This window comes from Kogia breviceps, chromosome 10 (assembly GCF_026419965.1).
Source record: "Kogia breviceps isolate mKogBre1 chromosome 10, mKogBre1 haplotype 1, whole genome shotgun sequence".
NCBI classification, from domain to species: domain Eukaryota; kingdom Metazoa; phylum Chordata; class Mammalia; order Artiodactyla; family Physeteridae; genus Kogia; species Kogia breviceps.
The window spans coordinates 85,461,836-85,481,444 of NC_081319.1; the positions used below are offsets into that span (position 1 = coordinate 85,461,836).

At 39.8% G+C, this 19,609-nt stretch overlaps 1 protein-coding gene across 5 annotated transcripts; it reads left to right on the forward strand.

Annotated features, from left to right (window-relative positions):
• Nucleotides 1-29: 29 nt before the first annotated feature.
• Nucleotides 30-16,914, forward strand: ZNF311 (zinc finger protein 311). 5 transcript variants are annotated; one of them, XM_067006602.1, is made up of 8 exons: nt 42-205; nt 5,281-5,381; nt 6,571-6,908; nt 7,213-7,288; nt 11,179-11,270; nt 11,609-11,735; nt 12,364-12,468; nt 15,110-16,914. In XM_067006602.1, exons 3-8 carry the CDS (start codon nt 6,858-6,860, stop codon nt 16,684-16,686), a joined length of 2,028 nt encoding a protein of 675 aa, XP_066862703.1. In that variant the 5' UTR covers nt 42-205; nt 5,281-5,381; nt 6,571-6,857; the 3' UTR covers nt 16,687-16,914. The 5 variants fall into 5 exon arrangements, with proteins under 5 accessions (XP_058933167.1, XP_066862703.1, XP_066862704.1 ...); XM_067006603.1 differs by having other exon boundaries at nt 11,612-11,735; XM_067006604.1 differs by having other exon boundaries at nt 6,571-6,866.
• The last annotated feature ends 2,695 nt before the right edge of the window (nt 16,915-19,609 follow it).

The window sequence follows — 19,609 nt, forward strand, 5'->3', positions numbered from 1 at the left end:
TCTAGGACCCTCGGAGGACTCTTCTCTTTGGTCCAGCACTACAAACCCTGAGAAGCTCGACGGTTCCGGTCCCTGCTTGCTAGTTTGGACCTGTTGCCACATGGAGAACAGATGAGCTTGAATATGAAATTGATCTTCTTCAGCGTGTGAAGAGGGAAAACAACGAAAGAAAATGAAAGCACGAGTTAATCAGAATTACGTGAACGTAAGCTCCACCACGCAGAGATCTTTAACTGTTTTGTTCATTCCTATATCCCAAGCTCTTATAACAGTTGCTGAAGAAATTCTTGTTAAATGAATGAATTGAAACGATTCTGAAAAAATATTGCTGCAAAGCATCATTGACTAATATCAGTATTTGCCTCTGATCAGTAGCTTTATTTAAAAGAGAACTATGTGTCACATACATTTAAATATCTTATAATTTGGGGATTATGAAAACCCACAAGCATGCATTATAAGTAATGTATGCTGTATTTCCCAAAATATTATATTTCTAAAGTATTATATTTTTCTGTAATACATTTTCAGTATGTTATATTTCAGTATAATGATTAGCAGTAGAAACTTGAAGAGAAGTAATTAAATAATTAAGTTAATTACTTAAGTAATTAAGTTAAGCACAAAAGATATATTTAAAAATTTGAGGAAGTGGCAAATACTTTTTAGATTATTCTTTCCTACACTAGAATATGAACTGGCTAGCATAAAATTATGGGACATAATCTTTTTAGAAGGGGAAACTCCAAGAAAATTATTTCAAAAAGACAGCCAATATAAACAAAATGAAATCCATAAACTCAAAGACAAAAAACAAATACTTGCTAAAGTTCTGAGTTGAACTGAAAAAATACTCAGAATAATGAACAAGACTGTTGGAAGGAAAATGAAAATTACCTGTGACAGATAAGATGAATAAGCTAAGGATACATTTTTCATTAAGGATATATCTCAAAACCATGAAGTTGAGTATGTACAAAGTACATAATAACCTCTATGAAGCATTCTTGCCAAAAATATTGAACCTAAATCAAATCAAGCCTTTCAAACTTAAATATGTACAGTGAAACTATTTGTATAAAATTAGGGAAATGAAAATTATACTATAAAATGTTTATATCTACCCACATACGTACTAAAAGTATATAAACATGCATCGGAATAATAGCATCATATCAGGATAGTGGTTAACCTGAGAAGGAAGAGGAGAGGAATTGGAGAGGAATAGACAAGGGGATATAATTATATCTGTAATATTTATATCTTAAGATAGATGTTAAGTGTTTCTTATATTATTGTTTTGTATGCCTGAAATGTTTGTTATTTTTTTTCAAAAGCCCCTGGAAATGAATTTGGTAATTTCAACAGACAGCAGAGGGGCCATAGAATTACTTAACACCAATCAGGCTTCTGTTTCTCCATCAAGGATCATGACCTTCAAATTGGGAATGGTAGGACAAACATTAGTATGAGGAAATTAAATTTCAGGAAATACAAGGAGACAGTAAAAGAGTAACTACTTGCCTTAAATGAGTGCAAGTCTTCCTACCCAGATAAAATTGCCTGAAGGATCCTGAATTTCAGGCAGATTAGCACAGGGCCCCTGGAGGCCATTTTTTAGGAGTGTGACTCATGCCTAAGACTGGCAAATATCCAAATTTTCAAAAACTAAAAAAAGATGAACTGTGGAATTAGGCTGAAAAGCTTGACATGGATCCCTGGCAAAATTCCAGCATTAATTATTTTAGGAGATTATTTAGGACATTTTATGAGATTGGGGTTAACCAAGAAAAATGTAAATAAATTATATCTCAATTGGACTAGATTATTAAAGTCATATACTAAGGATCTGCTGTGGAAGTAAAGTATCTTCATATCAGCAAAGGTTATAGCAAAGTCTCTCATAAATATACCCTGTGAGTATATGTGGACTGGACGTTAGTACTGTTAAGTAGATTGATATCAGGAAGAAAGACTGTACCTACTCAGCCTGAAGAGTGGGTCACCATGCATAGCATCTTTCCTGCAGCCTCTTGCTCAGTGCCTTTGTGCAGTATTCACTGAACTCAGTTTCAGAATTAGGGATTTAGGGATAAGTCTAATCAAAATCCAATTTCCTTTAGAGGAGAAGGATACATTTGTATTAAATTGGAGGATTGAAGGAATTTTTTAAATATAATTATCATTATTTAACAATTATTATGAGCCACGCACTTTCATATACCGTATATTGTATTTTCACTCTCACAATGAGTGAGATTAAAGGATTTATTGTTACTGTTTTACAGATGCAGCAACTGAGATGCATAGGAGTTACATGACTTGACCAAAATATCAAGCTAGTGAGTGGCAGAGCCAGCAATCAGGTCTTCAGAACATAAGATTGATGAACTTTCCATAATACCATTTTATAACTAATGTGCCAAGTACTTTCTAACCTCTTTTGTTTCTGAATAAATAAAAGCCCTGACTGATCGGGCTGGAGAGACTGCTTTTTATCAAAATAGCCCAAGTATGAGATCCAAGACTCTGGAGTCATTAGTTTCTCTTCTGATTTTATCCTCCTTTGTGGTTTTAGACAAAATTTTAATCTCTTGGGCCTCAGGTTTCTCAAGTGTGAAATGAACGAATTGTACTTGGTCATCACTGTGGTATCTTTCAGACTTGCAATTCTATTATTCTAATGATGAAATTTGATGCCGGGTGATGTGTTAAATGATTTCTGTATATTGTCTCATTTAATCCCCATAACAACTCCAAAAATTAGGTATTTACCCTGGACCTATTTTATAGTTGGGGAAACTGGGGCACGATGTATACCTTGCTTAGGTTCTCATGCACACAGGTACCAAGTGGTTTAGCCTGGATTCAATCCCATAATTAATTTTATTTCATTTTGATAAGCTTTAAAAGAAGTTATGACCATTCACAAAGCTGTGCAATCACTCTTCCCTCTGAAAGGAACCAAGACTCCTTGGAGAAATGGCTTATTCCAGGTCTGGAACAGGAAATATACAAAATGAGCCTGAAATATCTTGTGCTGCCAGAAGGCAAGAAAACCATCAAAGACTCTTAGAGTTAGATGAAAAGGACACAGGAAACAAAATAAAGGGACACCCACTGGCCAAAGATGGAATCATTTGAACATCAAGAAGAAAAAGAAAAAAAAAATGCAATTGATTAAGAGTCTTTGAATGTTTTTTAAAAATCCATGAGTTAATGCTCAAAAAGAGAAAACAACAAAAAATATTAGTTACCAATTGCTGCATAATTACCCCCAAATTTAGAATCAAATATTGAATATTTATTCTCTCACACAGTCTCTACAGGTCAGGAATATGAGAGCAGTTTAGGGGTTGGTTCTAGTTCTGTCTTAAAGTTGCGGCCAAGATGTTGACCCAGGCTGCAGTCAACTGAAGCTCGACAGGGAGCTGACGGATCCACTTCTAGACTCACTCATATGGCTGTTGGCAGGAGGCTTTAGTTCCTTACCACCTGGGTCTCTCTTTTCAGCCTGGCAGCTGGCTTCCCCTAGAGTGAGTGATCTGAGAGAAAGGGAAAAATGAGATCAAGATAGAAACCACAGTTTCTTTTTCTTTTTTTTAAAAAAAATTGGGGTACAGTTGCTTTACAATGTTGTGTTAGTTTCTGCTGTACAGCAAAGCAAATCAGCTGTGTATATACATATATCCCCTCTTATTTGGATTTCCTTCCCATTTAGGTCACCACAGAGCAATGAGTAGAGTTCCCTGTGCTATACAGTAGGTTGTCATTAGTTATCTATTTTATACATAGTATCAATAGTGTAGCTATGTCAATCCCAATCTCCCAATTCATCCCACCCCTCCTTTCCCCCCTTGATGTCCATATGTCTGTGTCTCTATTTCTTCTTTGCATATAGGTTCATCAGTACCATATTTCTAGATTCCACATATATGCATTAATATACGATATCTGTTTTTCTGAGTTACTTCACTCTGTATGACAGTCTCTGGGTCCATCCACGTTTCTGCAAATGGCACAATTTCATTATTTTTTATGGCTGAGTAATATTCCATTGTATATATGTACCACATCTTCTTTATGCATTCTTCTGTTGATGGACATTTGGGTTGCTTCCATGTCCTGGCTATTGTAAACAGTGCTTCAATGAACACTGGGTTTGCCACAGTTTCTTTTATTACCTAATATTAGAAGTAACGTAACATTTCTGCCATACTCAATTGGTCACACAAACCAACACTGGTAAAATGTAGGAAGGAGATACACAAGAGTATGAATACTCGAAGGCGGTGCTCATTGATGGCCATTTTGAAAAACGGCTAACGTATCAGTGGCCGTGGCACCTAGGGCACAACTTTTTACCCTGAAAATTAGCAATTAAATAGAAAAGTAAACATTTATTTTGTCTTTCCTGTTTGAACTGACATTTCAGGATAACCAAATAACCCTGAATTGATAGGTTAATGAGATAAAATCCTTGTTTAAAAAGGAATTCCAACTCATAAATGTGAAAAAAAATATTGAATTAGAAAATCCCAGTTCTGCAATAAAATGGTTGATTCAGCCGAAGATCATCAGTGGATGAAACCACCAGATGAAAGGTTGATGAGGAGCTTTACGTGGAGGGATCCAACTAGCAAGTGCTGATTCATTGATCAATCTTAGCATCACAAAGAGTGAAATAATCAGACATCATATGACTCCTGATATAAAGCAAAAAGAAGTACTTAGCACCACGTAAGAATGCTTACCCATAAAGGTAAACCAAACTCTAAACCTTTAGAGCTAACATCTAGTTAACAAATACAGGCTAGAGAAACAAATTAAATGAGGATGCAAACAGACAAAGCTAGCATGTGGAACATTCAGGACAAATGACCCAATTTACTCAATGCGGGGAAAAGTGAAAGATGGAGGAGCTATTCTAAATCTAAATTAAAAGAGGATTAAGAGAAATAACCAAATAAAGTTTGCAGACTTTAGATCTTGATTCAAAAAACCAGCGTATTTTACATATTTGGGAGATTTTAATACGGACTCAGTATTAAATGGTACCCAGGAATTATTTTAATTTTGTTAGGTGGGATAATGACATTGTGGTTCTGTTTTAAGAGATGCATTCTGAAGAACATGCAATAACACGTTTGGAGTCTGCGGAGGCTTTCTAGGGAAATTCCTCGACCAGCGAGTTGAGGTTTCCTAGAAAGTCACCGGAAATGATTATTGAAGGACTAGGAAGTGGAGCTAGAATAGATTTCTCTATTTTCTCATTTTTAGAGGAGAATGTCGGCAGGAAGGTCTGTGTCTTCAGCCAGCGTGGGACGAGACTTTAGCCGAGGGGCTCCCAAGCTGCCACTGGAGTCTCCGAATCCGCCGAGGTGCTGCTGGGAGGATCCTGGCACCACCACCTGGTTCACTTAAATACACCCGCTCCCTGGGGCCCGGGACGGCTGGCGGGGTCGGGGCGGGGCTTTGGAGCCCGGTCCGCCGGGAGCTGGGGTCCGCCGCGGGTTCCTGCCAAACAAGGGCCTTTTCCTCCTGCATCCCTAACTCCCTCCCGCTCTTCTTGCTCTCAGCAGCCTCTTACCCCGGTTGTTTTTTTTTTTTTTTTTTTTTTCCATTTATTTCCCTCCCCAGCATCCATTCGTACATTCATTAATTCACCCAATTTCTAGCTGAGCGCCTTCTGGTGCAGGCACTGTTTTAGAAGTTGGGAATACAGCAGTGAACAAAATAGACAAAAATCCCTGCCCTCAAAAGCCTGGGAGCCTACATTTTAGTGAAGGGGAGATATACAATGAACAATAGAAAGATTATAAGTAACTTATGCACCATGCTGGAAAGTGATAAAGTGCTATATAGGAAGGTAAGGCATGTCAGGATTGGAAGGAGGGGTAGGCTGTAATTTTAAATAGGGGACCTAGAGTAGGTTTCCTTGGGAGGATTACGTACAAGCAAACAGTTGAAGGAAGCAAGATTTTTCATCGTGAGGGTAGCTTGAGGTGGAAGGGACAGCCAGTACAAAGGCCCTAAAATGGAAATGTGCCTAAAAAGGAAGAGAAAGATCTGTGTGACTGAAGACGGGTGAATGAGGGGGAGAATAGTAGGAGAGGTAGTAGCACACCCTATAGACTTGTATGCCATTGTAAGGACTTAAGCTTTTATTTTGAATGAACAAGAGAGATTCAAAAGGCACATTCTTTAGGGCCTTTTATGCTACTCTTTATTTTGAGTAAGATGGACCCATTGAGGGGTTTTAAGCAGAGAGACAAAATAATCCAACTTAAGTTTTAAATGGCCTACTCTGCTGTATTGAAAAGAGGCAGGTGGAAGGCAAGGAGAGAAGCAGGAGACCAGCTGGATGGCTAACGTACTGTAGGGCAATGCAGACAATGGTGGCTTGGGACAAGATAGTGGCAGTGGAGGTTGTATTCTGGATATATTATCATTTTCAGTTTGCCTTCCCCTGCTCCATCATCTCCCATAGATACCTCAGATTCTCAGTGATTCCTTCTTTTTGCTTTGGTCACATTCCTCTCTTTTCTCCTCCCTTCATCGAATATGCAGGAAAATAAGGTATGGGATCACCACTAGCTTAGTACTGCTGATGAACCCCAAATCCAGGGCAGTATTTGACACATCAAGCCAAAAAGCAGCTGCCCTGTGGGTCAGGAGAGGCCCTTTGGCTGGCACCATCAAGGCTTAAATCCCTGAAAGGAGGCTGGTATCCCCTGGAGCCACTTCAAAACTGGTTGTCCAGGCAAAGCCACGATTGACTTTGAGAGCTGGATCCAACCAGCAGAGAAGAAACTGGGACAGTGTTAGAAGACTGGAAAAGAAAGCTGGGTAAAAAGATGCAGCAGGTAAAAAGAGGAGTGTCTGCAGTATATCACAAGGAGGAAGAAGTGAGTCCAAGAAAGGAGGAAAGCAGTGGGAGTGTGGTGGGCCTGGATTGACCTTGTGGAAGTTTTCTCCTTCAAAATACTTTTTTTCCTGGATGGCCTGGTGATCATTTTACGTTATAGAACAATTGGATGCCATTTCTGTTTTTCATAAGGTATATCAGGGACTGAGTCCCTGATTTTCTCACCCCTTTTGGTAGTTCTGGGAGTTGATTTCCATGAACAGAACTTCATAGTTGGTTGCAGCTTCCCATACATTTTCCATCCCTCCATAACCTCTCCAAATGTATTCTTTTCCTTGCAATAGGTGGCGGTATCAGATGAGACTCCAAGATCATCAAACCAGCTTTGTATCCGTGATACCAAGCTCCTGCAGGAAAGAGGTAATGCATACAGGGTATTGTGGCAGGCGATATGGCAGCTGAAAATGGGGCAGGGACACAGACTAAGTGGGAGATGCTTCCTGGGGCCTGGAAATATGCTCATTATTGAGTATTTATAGGAAATCTGTTATTTCTATATTAGGCTTGGCCTTGGTATTGAGAGGAACTAAATTACTAGGTTTCTGCCCTCATCTTAAACCAAATTTTGAAAAAATAAAGATTCATAAAAAAAGATTCTTCAAAGCAGTTTATGAAAGATATTGAATGTATTCATTCACTTATTATATGTACAACTTTATGTATGATAAGTAGCTTAAATATGTGTACATGAATATTTGAACATATAAAACTTGTGGTATAATACAGTAACTCCTCCCAACCACAGTTTTACCAACATGTAAAATTTGAGTGTAGATAATTTTATTTCTGTACATGTGTTAACCCAGAGATTTTTAAATTATAGTATAGGTATACCTCAGAAATAGAAGATAAAGCCACGGCAAAAGAAGGAGCAAAGGTATTGTCATGTAGCTTTGAGAAGAATAAAGGAAGATGGGGAAATGTGGCGCTGGGCTTTAAAAATGCTCTTTGGTGGGCTTCCCTGGTGGCGCAGTGGTTGAGAATCCGCCTGCAGATGCAGGGGACACGGGTTCGTGCCCTGGTCCGGGAAGATCCCACATGCCGCGGAGCGGCTGGGCCCGTGAGCCATGGCCGCTGGGCCTGTGCGTCCGGAGCCTGTGCTCCGCAACGGGAGAGGCCACAACAGTGAGAGGCCCGCGTACCACCAAAAAAAAAAAAAAAAAAAAAAAAAAATGCTCTTTGGTGGCATATATGAAGAGAAAAGTGGATAAGATTTCTATAGAAGTGGCTGATGGTATTTAACAATTCTGGAGTCATAAAATCAGACCCTGAAAGGCACAGACTTTTAGAGGACTAGGCCCCTGGGCACCCCCAAAATAGGCTTTTAGTATATATTACCTACAAAGAAAAAGAACGTAAAATGAATTTCTAAGCATATTATTGGAACTTCCAGAAGAGAAATCTTGAAATTTCCACTGTATAGGTAATCATAAATGAAAATTAATAATATAGGACATGTTTATCACAAATTTAGGAGAGGTAGAAAATAATGAATATTGCTTAACTTCGTTGTTCATTTTATTTCATTTTAAAATATATATATAATTTTATGGTTCACATCTGACCTGAGTATCCAAGTCCTCTTTTTCTCAAAAGATCTTGAATTCTCTTCCTATAGGTGATTTTCAGGGCCATAAAGTTTACAATTACTTAACATAAAATGTAAATGAGTTAATCTTGCCCTGGATAATATCTATACACTGCTTTAACAAATAGTTTTGTTATGGGCTGAATGTTTGTGTCCCCTCAAAATTCGTATGTTGAAGCTCTAACCCACCCCCCAGTGTGATGATATTTAGAGGTGAGGCCTTTGGGAAGTAATCATGTTTAGATGTAGTCATAAGGGTGGGGACCCAGTGATGAGATTAGTGTCCTTAGAAAAGGAAGAGACTGGAGCTTTCACTCTCTCCCACATGTGAATTCCCGCTAGGGAATTCCCCCAAGTTCATTTTTAACTTGAGGGCAGAAACTGACCTTTCAAATTCTGAGGCTAAAAAATAGAGTTTAAGAATCACTACAGGGCTTCCCTGGTGGCGCAGTGGTTGAGAGTCCACCTGCCGATGCAGGAGACACGGGTTCGTGCCCCAGTCCGGGCAGATCCCACATGCTGCGGAGCGGCTGTGCCCGTGAGCCATGGCCGCTGAGCCTGCGCCTCCGGAGCCTGTGCCCCGCAATGGGAGAGGCCACAACAGTGAGAGGCCCACGTACCGCTAAAAAAAAAAAAAAAGAGAGAATCACTACAGTGGGGGGAATTTTCCTGGTGGTCCAGTGGTTAGGACTTTCGCTGCCGTGGCCACGTTTGCTTGGGGAACTAGGATCCCACAAGCCTCGGTGAGGCTAGGAAAAAAAAAATCACTGCAGTGGTTACCCAGGGGCTCGGGAGAGGGAAAAATAAGTTGTTTAATGGGTATAGAGTTTCAGTTTCGCAAGATGAAAAAGTTCTGTAGATCTATTATGCAACATTGTGAATATTTTTAACACTATTGAACTGTACACTTAAAAATGGTTAAAATGGTAAATTTCATATTATATGTTTTTTTACCACAATTAAAAACAGTTTTTAATGTAATGAACACTTGGAAAAAAAGCCATGACAAGGTAACAAAACTTTCCTAATTTATGAAGAAGATATGGTAAAAATCCAACTGGGATGTATATGGAGGAGAGTTTGGGTTAAATAGGGTATGCTTTGTCAAAAATTTAAGTCTTGTACATTTTACTGTATAAATTTTACTTCAAAAGCAAGAATGTAAACAAATATTGAACTCTAGTTAATGATATGTATCATAAAGTGTTAGGGGTGAAGTATGCTGATGTCTTCAACTTACTTTGAAATGCAGCAAAATATAAAATGAATTTATGGATAGAGACGGATAGTTAGAGGGACAGATATGTGATAAAGCAAATATTGCAAAATGTTAATTGTAGAATGTAAGTGGTGAATATATGGATGTTTCCTCTACAATTCTTTCAACTTTTCTGTATATTTGAAAATGTTCATTATAAAATGTTGATTGAAAAAACCCAATTAGGATGTTTAAGTTTATTGATGTTATAAGGAAAAGAACTGTTATGGAACATTTGAGAGCAAAACATGTATCTGCTGTGAGCTCTGCGCCTTCCAGGTGGTTTGGGAACTTTTTGAGACAAAGAGTTATAAAGTAACAGGCTTTCAGAGGAGATAGTGGGAAAACTGTATGGAACCCACAATGATTGAACACAGGCCTGTTCTTAATCCTAAGTTAAGGGTGGCCTAGATCAAAGAAAAGTCTTCTTGGCCTATTTCTGTGGAAAGAAGCCAGTTTACTCCTAAATTGAGGTTTTGGTAAAATTGAAATGATAGTTTTGGGGTCCTGAGGCCAAGGGGTTATCCTAGAGACTTACCAGTAGATGATTTCGGACCAGAAAGGAATGGTCTTGGACTTGGGAATATGTTGATGACTATCAAGAAAGGTAAACCACCATAAACACTGAAGCTACAGAAAGGCTGAGCTGGATTGCAAGGAATAAAACAGGGCCCCATTGATCAGTAATATGAAACTGTACTTCTTTCCCAATCCATATGAATTATACCTAGTCACGTGTGCACTCTGAGAAAGTTTCTTTTGCATTTTAAAAGCTGTGTGTGCTATGCTATACTGGGAGGGCAGTTGGGAGGAAGCGGTATCACTTAATACTAGGGAATTAACAGGAAAGATACTCAGAATCAAAGGGGGAAAGTAATTTTCTCTAAGAAGAACAAGGGAAAAATTTTTTTCTAGTAAACTAACTTGAGTTTGACCAGCCATTAAGTTACCTAAAGAAAAAAGCTTTGGGCCTATCCCTGGATATTTCTGATCCATACCTCTCCTTCATTCCTTTCCCTCCACCTCCACCCCAAGTCTTTTTGGACAAAATGACTTCAACGTTCAAATATAGGAAGCCAGGGCTTCCCTGGTGGCGCAGTGGTTGAGAGTCCGCCTGCCGATGCAGGGGACACAGACAGGTTCGTGCCCTGGTCCGGGAGGATCCCACATGCCACGGAGCAGCTGGGCCCGTGAGCCATGGCCTCTGATGCTGCAGGTCCGGAGCCTGTGCTCCGCAAACTGGAAACTGAGACTAGAGGAAAAATGAAGAAGGAGGATACTGTAATGCAGTAGACTTAATCCCTAGGTTAGAGCTTTGGAAACTTCTACATTTGGGGAGGAGAGGATGAAAGCAGGTTTCAACACTGTGCTGAATTGCCTCTTGGCTTATTTCTCTTCTCTCAGCTCTGCCATCTCCTCATTGTCCTACCTTGGCCGAAGATGGAAGCCAAGGAAACCTGCCAGGAGCAAAAATCACACTGATGAGCCAGCCTCAAGTGAGCTAAGGCCCCTTCCTTCCCTCCTGGAAATGTATCACTGCCCCCTCAGTGTGGCCTTATTTTCGCTGCCCTCCCTGGCTCTACGCCTCCCAAGTCCAGGTGCTTCCTCTCATGAGGGTACTTTGTTGGGTGACAAACAACTTGTGGATTATTTCCTCTTTCATTATTTTTAGCTATTGAAAGCTGATGCTACCTTTCACCTCATCCCCAAATATACACGAAATAGTAACAGCCTTTCACTTCTGTAAACCTCCCTACAAATTCCTTTCTTCTGCCACTGTTTCCTGAGGGAACTATGGAGTTTTCTCCAGGACAGCAGGGACATATTGTTTCAGGAGGCAGTGACATTTGAGGATGTAGCTGTGAACTTCAGTAAAGAGGAGTGGCAGTGTCTGACCCATGCTCAAAGGCACCTCTATAAAGATGTGATGTTGGAAAATTATGGGAACGTGGTATCACTTGGTAAGGACTTTCCCTGCACTTGGCTTAGTACTTTCTCCCTTCCTTTTTCTTTTAATTGATTTATTTATTGATGTGTATGGGGTCTCATATTGAAAATCAGAGCTCTCATTCCATATCATCAATATCTTCCCCCAAATTAGTTTTGAGTTGCCCCCCTGTTACATAGCAAGATAATTTTCTGGCTAACCTAGTTGTTGTTTTCTAATTCTTTGCAATGAAACTCTTCCTGGGTAAAAAGGAGACACTTAACCTCTGTTCTGCCTGGATTCTTGCCTCCTCAGGCCTCTCATTTTCCATTAAATTTCTGCATTCAACTCCTAGTCGTGAACTCCTTCCTAGCGGCTGAAAACCTCCCTCTACAGACTCTCATCCTCATAAAAAGAACTGGGAAAATACAACCAACTGACTATTTCCCAGAATCTCCTTCTTTGCCCTTCTGAGTATTGACTTTTCTGAGAAATTCCCTAGACCTGTTCATTTACATGTTACCAGACCTCTGAATAAACCCTTTTCTCTACCCAAATGGACATTTCTTTCCTGTTTCCATATGCAGACAGAGGGGTCAGGGTAAGCATTAGGATAGTTCTCTGTTGCTCTACACACTGTCTTCTTCCTTCTCTACAACCAGGATTTCCATTTCCTAAACCTCCTTTGATCTCCCATCTGGAGCAAGAGGCAGAGCTCTGTGTTCAGGATCGACAGGACAGGGAGTTCCTGAACTGCTCCTACCCAGGTGAGTGCCAGCGAAGCTGTCAGTCCCCTTCTGTGTTCCATGTGACAAAATGGATGTAGAATGTTCTTAGTGGTGGGTCATCCATCCTGAAGGGCCCAGAAGGAAATCTATTTAGGAAATCTTAAGGCAGAGAAAACAAACAAACGGTTTGGATAATTATTCTGTCATTATCTAATTGTCTGTTTGCAACCTATCTAATATAGGCTTTTTGCAATTTAGTCCTCCAAAAAGGCTCAGACATTTCATCTCCCCTCTGTGTATCATTTACTCCAGTGCTCAGAGAGCATTGCCTTTCTGCTTCCAGTTTTTTTTTTTTTTTTTTTTTTTTTTTTTAGGACCTTCCCCCATTTGGAGACCTGAGCCTTTGACCCTTACCTTTTCTATTCTCTCTTATTGTGAAGTTAGTTAGTTTCTCTCATGGCTTCAGCTCTTAGCTCTGATGCAGATGCCTGCCACATTGATAATGCTAACCTTTACCTCTTTCCTGGGCAGCAGTCTCCTGTTTCTAACTCCTGGTTTTTATTTGAATATCCCATTGTCACCTGGAAAGCAACCTATCTAAAGTCAAATTCATCTCTCTCTCCAAGGCTGTCTCTTCATTAAGCTCTCCCTATTTCTCTATCTGGTTCTACCTCTTTCTTACTTTGTCTTTCCATTCCCTGCACCTCTTATCTAGTCAGTCATGAAATATTACCAGCTCTTCATTCAAACTATTTTCTGTATTTGTCATTCAAAAAAACCCTTGTCCTTTGTTTCTAGGCCAACTCCAGCTGCTGTGTCCACATTGCCTACTCTTCCTTCCTCCCTTCTTTCCATCTAAAAAACATTTATTGAGCAACTGTCATATGCCAGGTACTATAAAAGGTTCTAGAGATATGCAGTCAGATAAGATATGGGTGAGCTCTGACTTACAGAAGCTTATTTTCTAGTGGGGAAGGCAGGTAAGTAAATAAGTGATTACTTAGGACAGTATGGTGGGAGTTCTTGGGATATGTAGATAGGGATATGTACCTGGTATATACAAACATAGAGGAGAAGCATCTAAATCTGACCTGGGGACCAGAAGACTGCAGAACGAATCACAACTGAATTAAGTTATGTAGGATAAGTGAGGTCATTTAGTTGAAGGAGGGGCAGAGGGGAATAACAAGTAGGAAAGTATTGAGGAGTAAAAGAATGTGAACTGTGAATAGTTCAGTGTGACTAGAGCCAAGGACTTGGAGTAGCCAGTGGGGAAAGTACAGGAGCAGTAAACAGGGGCAAGGTCATAATTGAATGAGCTTTTGATAAACTGCAGACCTTTAACTTTATTCTTATAATAACAGCTAAGATCGATTAAGTACTTATTTTTGTGTTGGAAATGCTTTGCATACATTGACTCATTTAATTATTGTAGATAGTCTAGATCCCATTTTATAGATAAAGCAACTGAGAGAAGTTAGAACATCCTCCCAAGTTTGCACAGGTATTAGGTATCAGAACTAAGATTTGAACCCAGACAGTGAGCTGGGGCTCTTGACTGTACACTTCACTTCCTTTCTGTCTGGTTAACTGTGGAGTGCCACTGAAGTGTTTAAAGCTAAGGAGTGATGTGATTAGATTTGATTTTTAGAAGGAATAATCTGGAAGCAGTGTAGAGGATGGATTAGAGGGGAGGCAGACTAAAGGACATTTGAGGGTTATTAAAGTTAGCTGGTGAGAAGGCACTGGCAGTAGAAGTGAAGGAGACGGGATAGAGTTAAGAGATAATAAGAGATTGATTTGGACTCTGGTTACCAACTGTAAAAAGTAACTCCAGCTAGCTTAACCAAAAGAAAAATAATTTATTATTCAGGGTGTGTCATGGAGCTTAAGGGCAGGTATACATGAGGCTCAAGAAGGGATTGGAATGCCATCAGGTCCCACTCTCCAGCTGTCTTCTCTGCTACTCTGTGGGTCTGCTTCATTCTACTTTCTTGGCAGATGGATCTTCTCTGCTTCTCAGTCCTGATGGCAGAGCATTCCCTCCCCTACACGACATACCATCCCACCGCCACTGGTTCTCAAATTTAAGTGCTAAAGCTCTAGCTCTCTTCAGCGCCTGGCCTTACCTGCTTTCACATCATGATTCCAAAGTTCATGAAGAGAGAATCTGTGCTGGTTTGGGTCAGGTCTTGCCCAGATCTAATTTGCCCTACCCAGATGGGTGGAGTTACACCACAGAAATATGGCTCTCCAGGGCCCACTCTCAGGAGCAAAGCAGAGGACCCCTAAAAAGGAGGCTGTGCTGGCACTTCAGCACCCACTTTGCAGCTCCCTTCACAGGTAACATTTATACAATGTTAGTGAGTATACATGAGAAGTTGAAGATGATTTCCGGTTTCCTGTCTTAGGTGACTAGGTGTATGAAGTTGTCATTCACTAAACTAGGAGATTCTAGAACATGAGTAGATTTGGAAGGATTTTTGTAAAGTTTACTCAGTTTTAAATATCTTAGTACTTTTCAGTAGTTCAGCCTATTTTGACCTTGCCATAATGTTAGCAATTTTTCAAGCATGGGAAAGTCAGTTACTCTTCCAACTGCTTAACCATTGCTTCATCTCTTCCAGCCCACTTATTTCCTTTCCTCTGAACATCTGACATTTTTATTTTCTTGTTTAAGTATCAGCTGCCAAGACACGGCCTGAGAATGAGAAGGCAAGTTCAGAACAGGCGGTTTTTGAAAATGGAGAAGTCTGCTGGGTGAAACTTAGAAGTCTCCTAAAAGTTGTTTCCCAGGATCCAGAGGTTGGAGAAGTTTGTGTACAAGATGTCAAATTAGAGAATCAATGGGAAATGCCTATGAGGGAGAAACTGAGAGAAGAGAAAGAACGCTGTGAGAAAGTGACCTTCAAGAAAGGAAAGAACCAGAAGGTACTTAGAAAAAACTCAAAAAGTATTCCATATAGAGTTCTTACAGAAAAGAAACTCCATGAATGTGCCAGGTGTGGCAAAAACTTCAGCTGGCATTCTGACCTTATTCTCCATGAGCGAATTCACTCTTGCGAGAAACCCTATGTGTGTAATGAGTGTGGGAAAGCATTCAAGACCAAAAATCAGCTTTCTATGCACCAGATAATCCACACAGGGGAGAAACCCTTTAACTGTAGCCAGTGTGGGAAGGCCTTCAACAGTAGATCAGCTCTTTGCCGACATAAAAAAACGCACAGTGGGGAGAAGCCTCACCAGTGCAGCGACTGTGGGAAGGCCTTCAAGACCAGGAACCGTCTCAGGATGCATCAGATCATCCACACTGGGGAGAAGCCTTATGAGTGCAGTGGCTGTGGGAAGGCCTTTCAGTTTAAGCATTCCCTTATCATCCATGGCAGAAGCCACACTGGGGAGAAACCCTATGAGTGTGAGGAGTGCGGGAAGGCCTTCAGCGGGAGTTCAGACCTCATCAAACACACAAGAATCCACACTGGGGAGCGACCTTATGAGTGCAGTGAGTGTGGGAGGGCCTTCAGCCGGAGCTCAGACCTAAGCAAACACACAAGAATCCACACTCAGGAGAAACACTGTGGGTGCCCTCAGTGTGGAAAAGCCTTCAGCAGCAAGGCAGAGCTCACCAAACATAGAAGAATCCACACTGAAGAGAAGCCTTACAAGTGTAAGGAGTGTGGGAAAGCCTTTCGTCATAACTGTAAACGCAGGGCTCATGAACGAGAACACACTGGGGAGAAGCCCTATCGATGTGGGGATTGTGGGAAAACTTTCCAGGATCGGTACTGCCTTACCATCCATCAAAGAATCCACACTGGAGAGAAACCTTATAAATGTTCAGAGTGTGGTAGAGCTTTCAGTGGGAAATCAAACTTGACCAATCATCAAAGAATCCACACCGGAGAGAAGCCTTACAGATGTGAGGTGTGTGGAAAGGCCTTTCATTATAGTTCAGTCCTGAGGCAGCACAAAAGAATCCACACTGGTGAGAAGCCATATACCTGCAGTGAGTGTGGCACGTCTTTCCGTCAGAGCTCAGCTCTGATTGGACACAAGCGAGTTCATACTGGGGAGAAACCTTATGAATGTGAGGAGTGTGGAAAAGCTTTCAGAGTGAGCTCAAATCTTACTGGACATAAGAAAAGAAAACACAGAGTGTGGGGAACCCACAAACTTGATGAGAATGGGAAATCCCTCTCTCCAGTAACCGGTTCTCAGACCTTTTCATTCATCAATATTTTGACCACCAACACTTGAGGGTAGTGATTCTGGTGTTTACACTTTCTCATTTCTCCTACTTCTTACACTGGTCCCTCTTGTCTCCTGTATTGGTTCTTCCTGGTTCCCTGACCCCCTAGTTGTGAGACCCCACCAAACCTTTGTCCTTGACCTTCCTATTCAGTGTCTCTTCAGTGAGCACATTCACTTCCAAGCCTTTGTCTATCGATAATAGTACTGTAATATTAAATACTAGTGCTTGACACATGCCAGGCATTATTCTTTACAATTTTTAATCATTTAATCCATACAACATCCCTATGGGATGAGGAAATTGAGGCATAAAAAGATGAAGATACCTGCTGTGGATCACTTAACTAGTAAATTCTGAACAAATGCCCACTGAATGCTTAGACTTACCTGAGCAATTCCATAATCCTGCACCACATCTCTTGGATATGAAGCTATACCTCAGTTCAGCACAGAACATTTTTTAATTGATAAATATTGATCATCTTTAGCAAGTTTTGCTTTAACTTAAAGCCTGAATGGTACTTCTCCTTAACGGATCAGAATTGCTGAGATTCAGTGGGGGAACGAAGGCAGGGCAAGGGCAGATTTTAAAATTACAGATAAGTAGAAGTCAGGTATACACTGCTCAAGCAGCAGTGTATGTGTGGAAAAAGCATGAAGCCTGACCCACTTTGTTATAAATACACTAAAAGGTCTTCAAGATGTTGATTTCTTAAATATTTGCTATATCTGTTTGCATGACATATGAAATGCTCTTTCAAATAGATTAGTAAATTTATATCTATCTTTTCAAGTCTTTCAGTGTCTAACATCTATCCTTTCTCTTGCAAATGTTATAGGTCCTTACTGCAGACAGAATTAAATACCCACATGCAATAAGGCTGTTAAAATAGAAATTGAAAATCCTAGAAGAGGATGCAAATGTGTGTCAACTTAATTAACATAATGACCATAATTGAGAATTAAATTTAGTTCTAAGTTCCCTGACTGATAAAGAGATGAGCAATGGGTTCCCCAGCATTTGTCAAAAGTGTTTTACAAGCTAATGTTTTTTTAAAATAATAAGTTTGAGAAATGCTGGCTAGGTGGAAGTTTTTATTCCCTTAAGACTTCTCAGGGTTTATACTATGCTAATGTCCTTTCTGAATCTTAAACAAAGGAACTGTAAGAAGCACTGCTTTCCCAGAGTGATGGACGAAAGAATTCTGTTTGGAGGAGCACCTTCATGGGCTCTTGTTTCATAGAAAACAACTTGGGAAATGGTTACACATTATCTAATATGGACAAGGAGTCCAAGATACACAATTTTCTAGTAACAAATTCCAAAGGGAATTACATGGCTTATTATACAAAAGACAGATTAAACATTGTTTCTTACATTCAGTTTCTACAGGAAATTAGAGCATGTCCTTTATATGGCCATTTCTTATATAGTTTGTTGAAGAAAACCAAGATGAAAACATTTAGGATATAACTCTAAAATTGTCTCTGTGGAGGATGACACTCTGTATATGTGGCTTTTGGATGATATAACGTGACTTAAGGATAGAGTTTAGGTTATGTCTGGAGAATTGGCAGTGCTTTTCCAATCTTATTTGACTGCAAGGACCCCTTATTTGATGATCAATAGATTTTACGGACACACTCTCCCCCACGCATACACACACTACAAGTAGTTGTACTTTAATGCTTGATGGCAAAATGTTGTCATGTTCTAGAAAATCTGAGACTTTGTTAATTACAACAGCATGTATATGCTTTTGGAAAATGTATACACATGTTCAGGATGTTTTTTTAACCCACAGGCCATGAGGTTCATTTGGATTTTGGACTCAAAGTCCTTAGCCCATCATGAGAACCCTCCAGTGCATCCTTTCAAGTCACTTCTTCAGTCAGTCTTTTAACAGAATCTGGCAAGGTTTCAATTCCAGTTTAAATTCTGGACAGTCCTGGAGTGTTGATGTTTTGTGTTATTGATCAGAGAATCATGTTCTTCAGACACCAGTTAACTGGAGGGGGTGGCAAGCCTGACATCCCTCTGTGAAAGTTGAGAAGCCTCTGTACTGAGCCCAAATAGAACACTTTTAGACTTCATCCTCACCAGTCCATCTTCAACATGACCATTGTCTCCCTAAAATATTCCTATGATCTTGACACCTGCTTTTTAAAAAATTTATTTTTATTGAAGTATAGTTGATTTACAATATTTTGGTTGTTTTAGGTGTACAGCTGCTTTTAAAACTCCCAACTGACTCTCAGTCCTGCAGTTAAGAAATCCCAAATTACTATCTTGAACTCCAGGAATCTTTTGATACTTCCTGGACACTTAAAATGAACATTATGAAAAAAAACACTGAAGGAGTTTCGGATATTTTACCTGTGGAAAAAGTCATTTAGAAGGGATCCTAAGGTGGAATAGACTCTGCTATATAGTTGTAAATTTGGTAGACAGGCATAATGTAGAAGGAATTCAAAGATCAGATGCATAGTTGAATAATCAAACATGTTAGTGTTTCTTGAAACCCTAAGATTCTTGTAGTTCTAACTGTGAAGTTACCAAAACAAGAGTTGTTGATTTAGTTATTTCTTAGAAAAATCATCAGATAAAGCTCACTTTTAAAAACCTAATTAATTCTAAATGCAAAGACAAAAATTTCACCATGAACATTGATACCATGAGATTGTTTTCACTTTACCTGTAAAGAAGAAGTAAAGAATGCCCATTTCACTCAGTTTTTAAAAGGGTGATAAAATACAGATTTCAGAATTAGAACCACAAACGTACAGAAATGTCTTTCTTAGCTCCTGCCCATGGACTGTAGTTCTATGCCCTGGGATAATTGCAGAGTAAGATTAACCCATTGCTCACAAGGTGTCCTTCAAAAATTTCAAGACAAAAGCTTCTCTTTCCACCAGGTAAAATATCTGA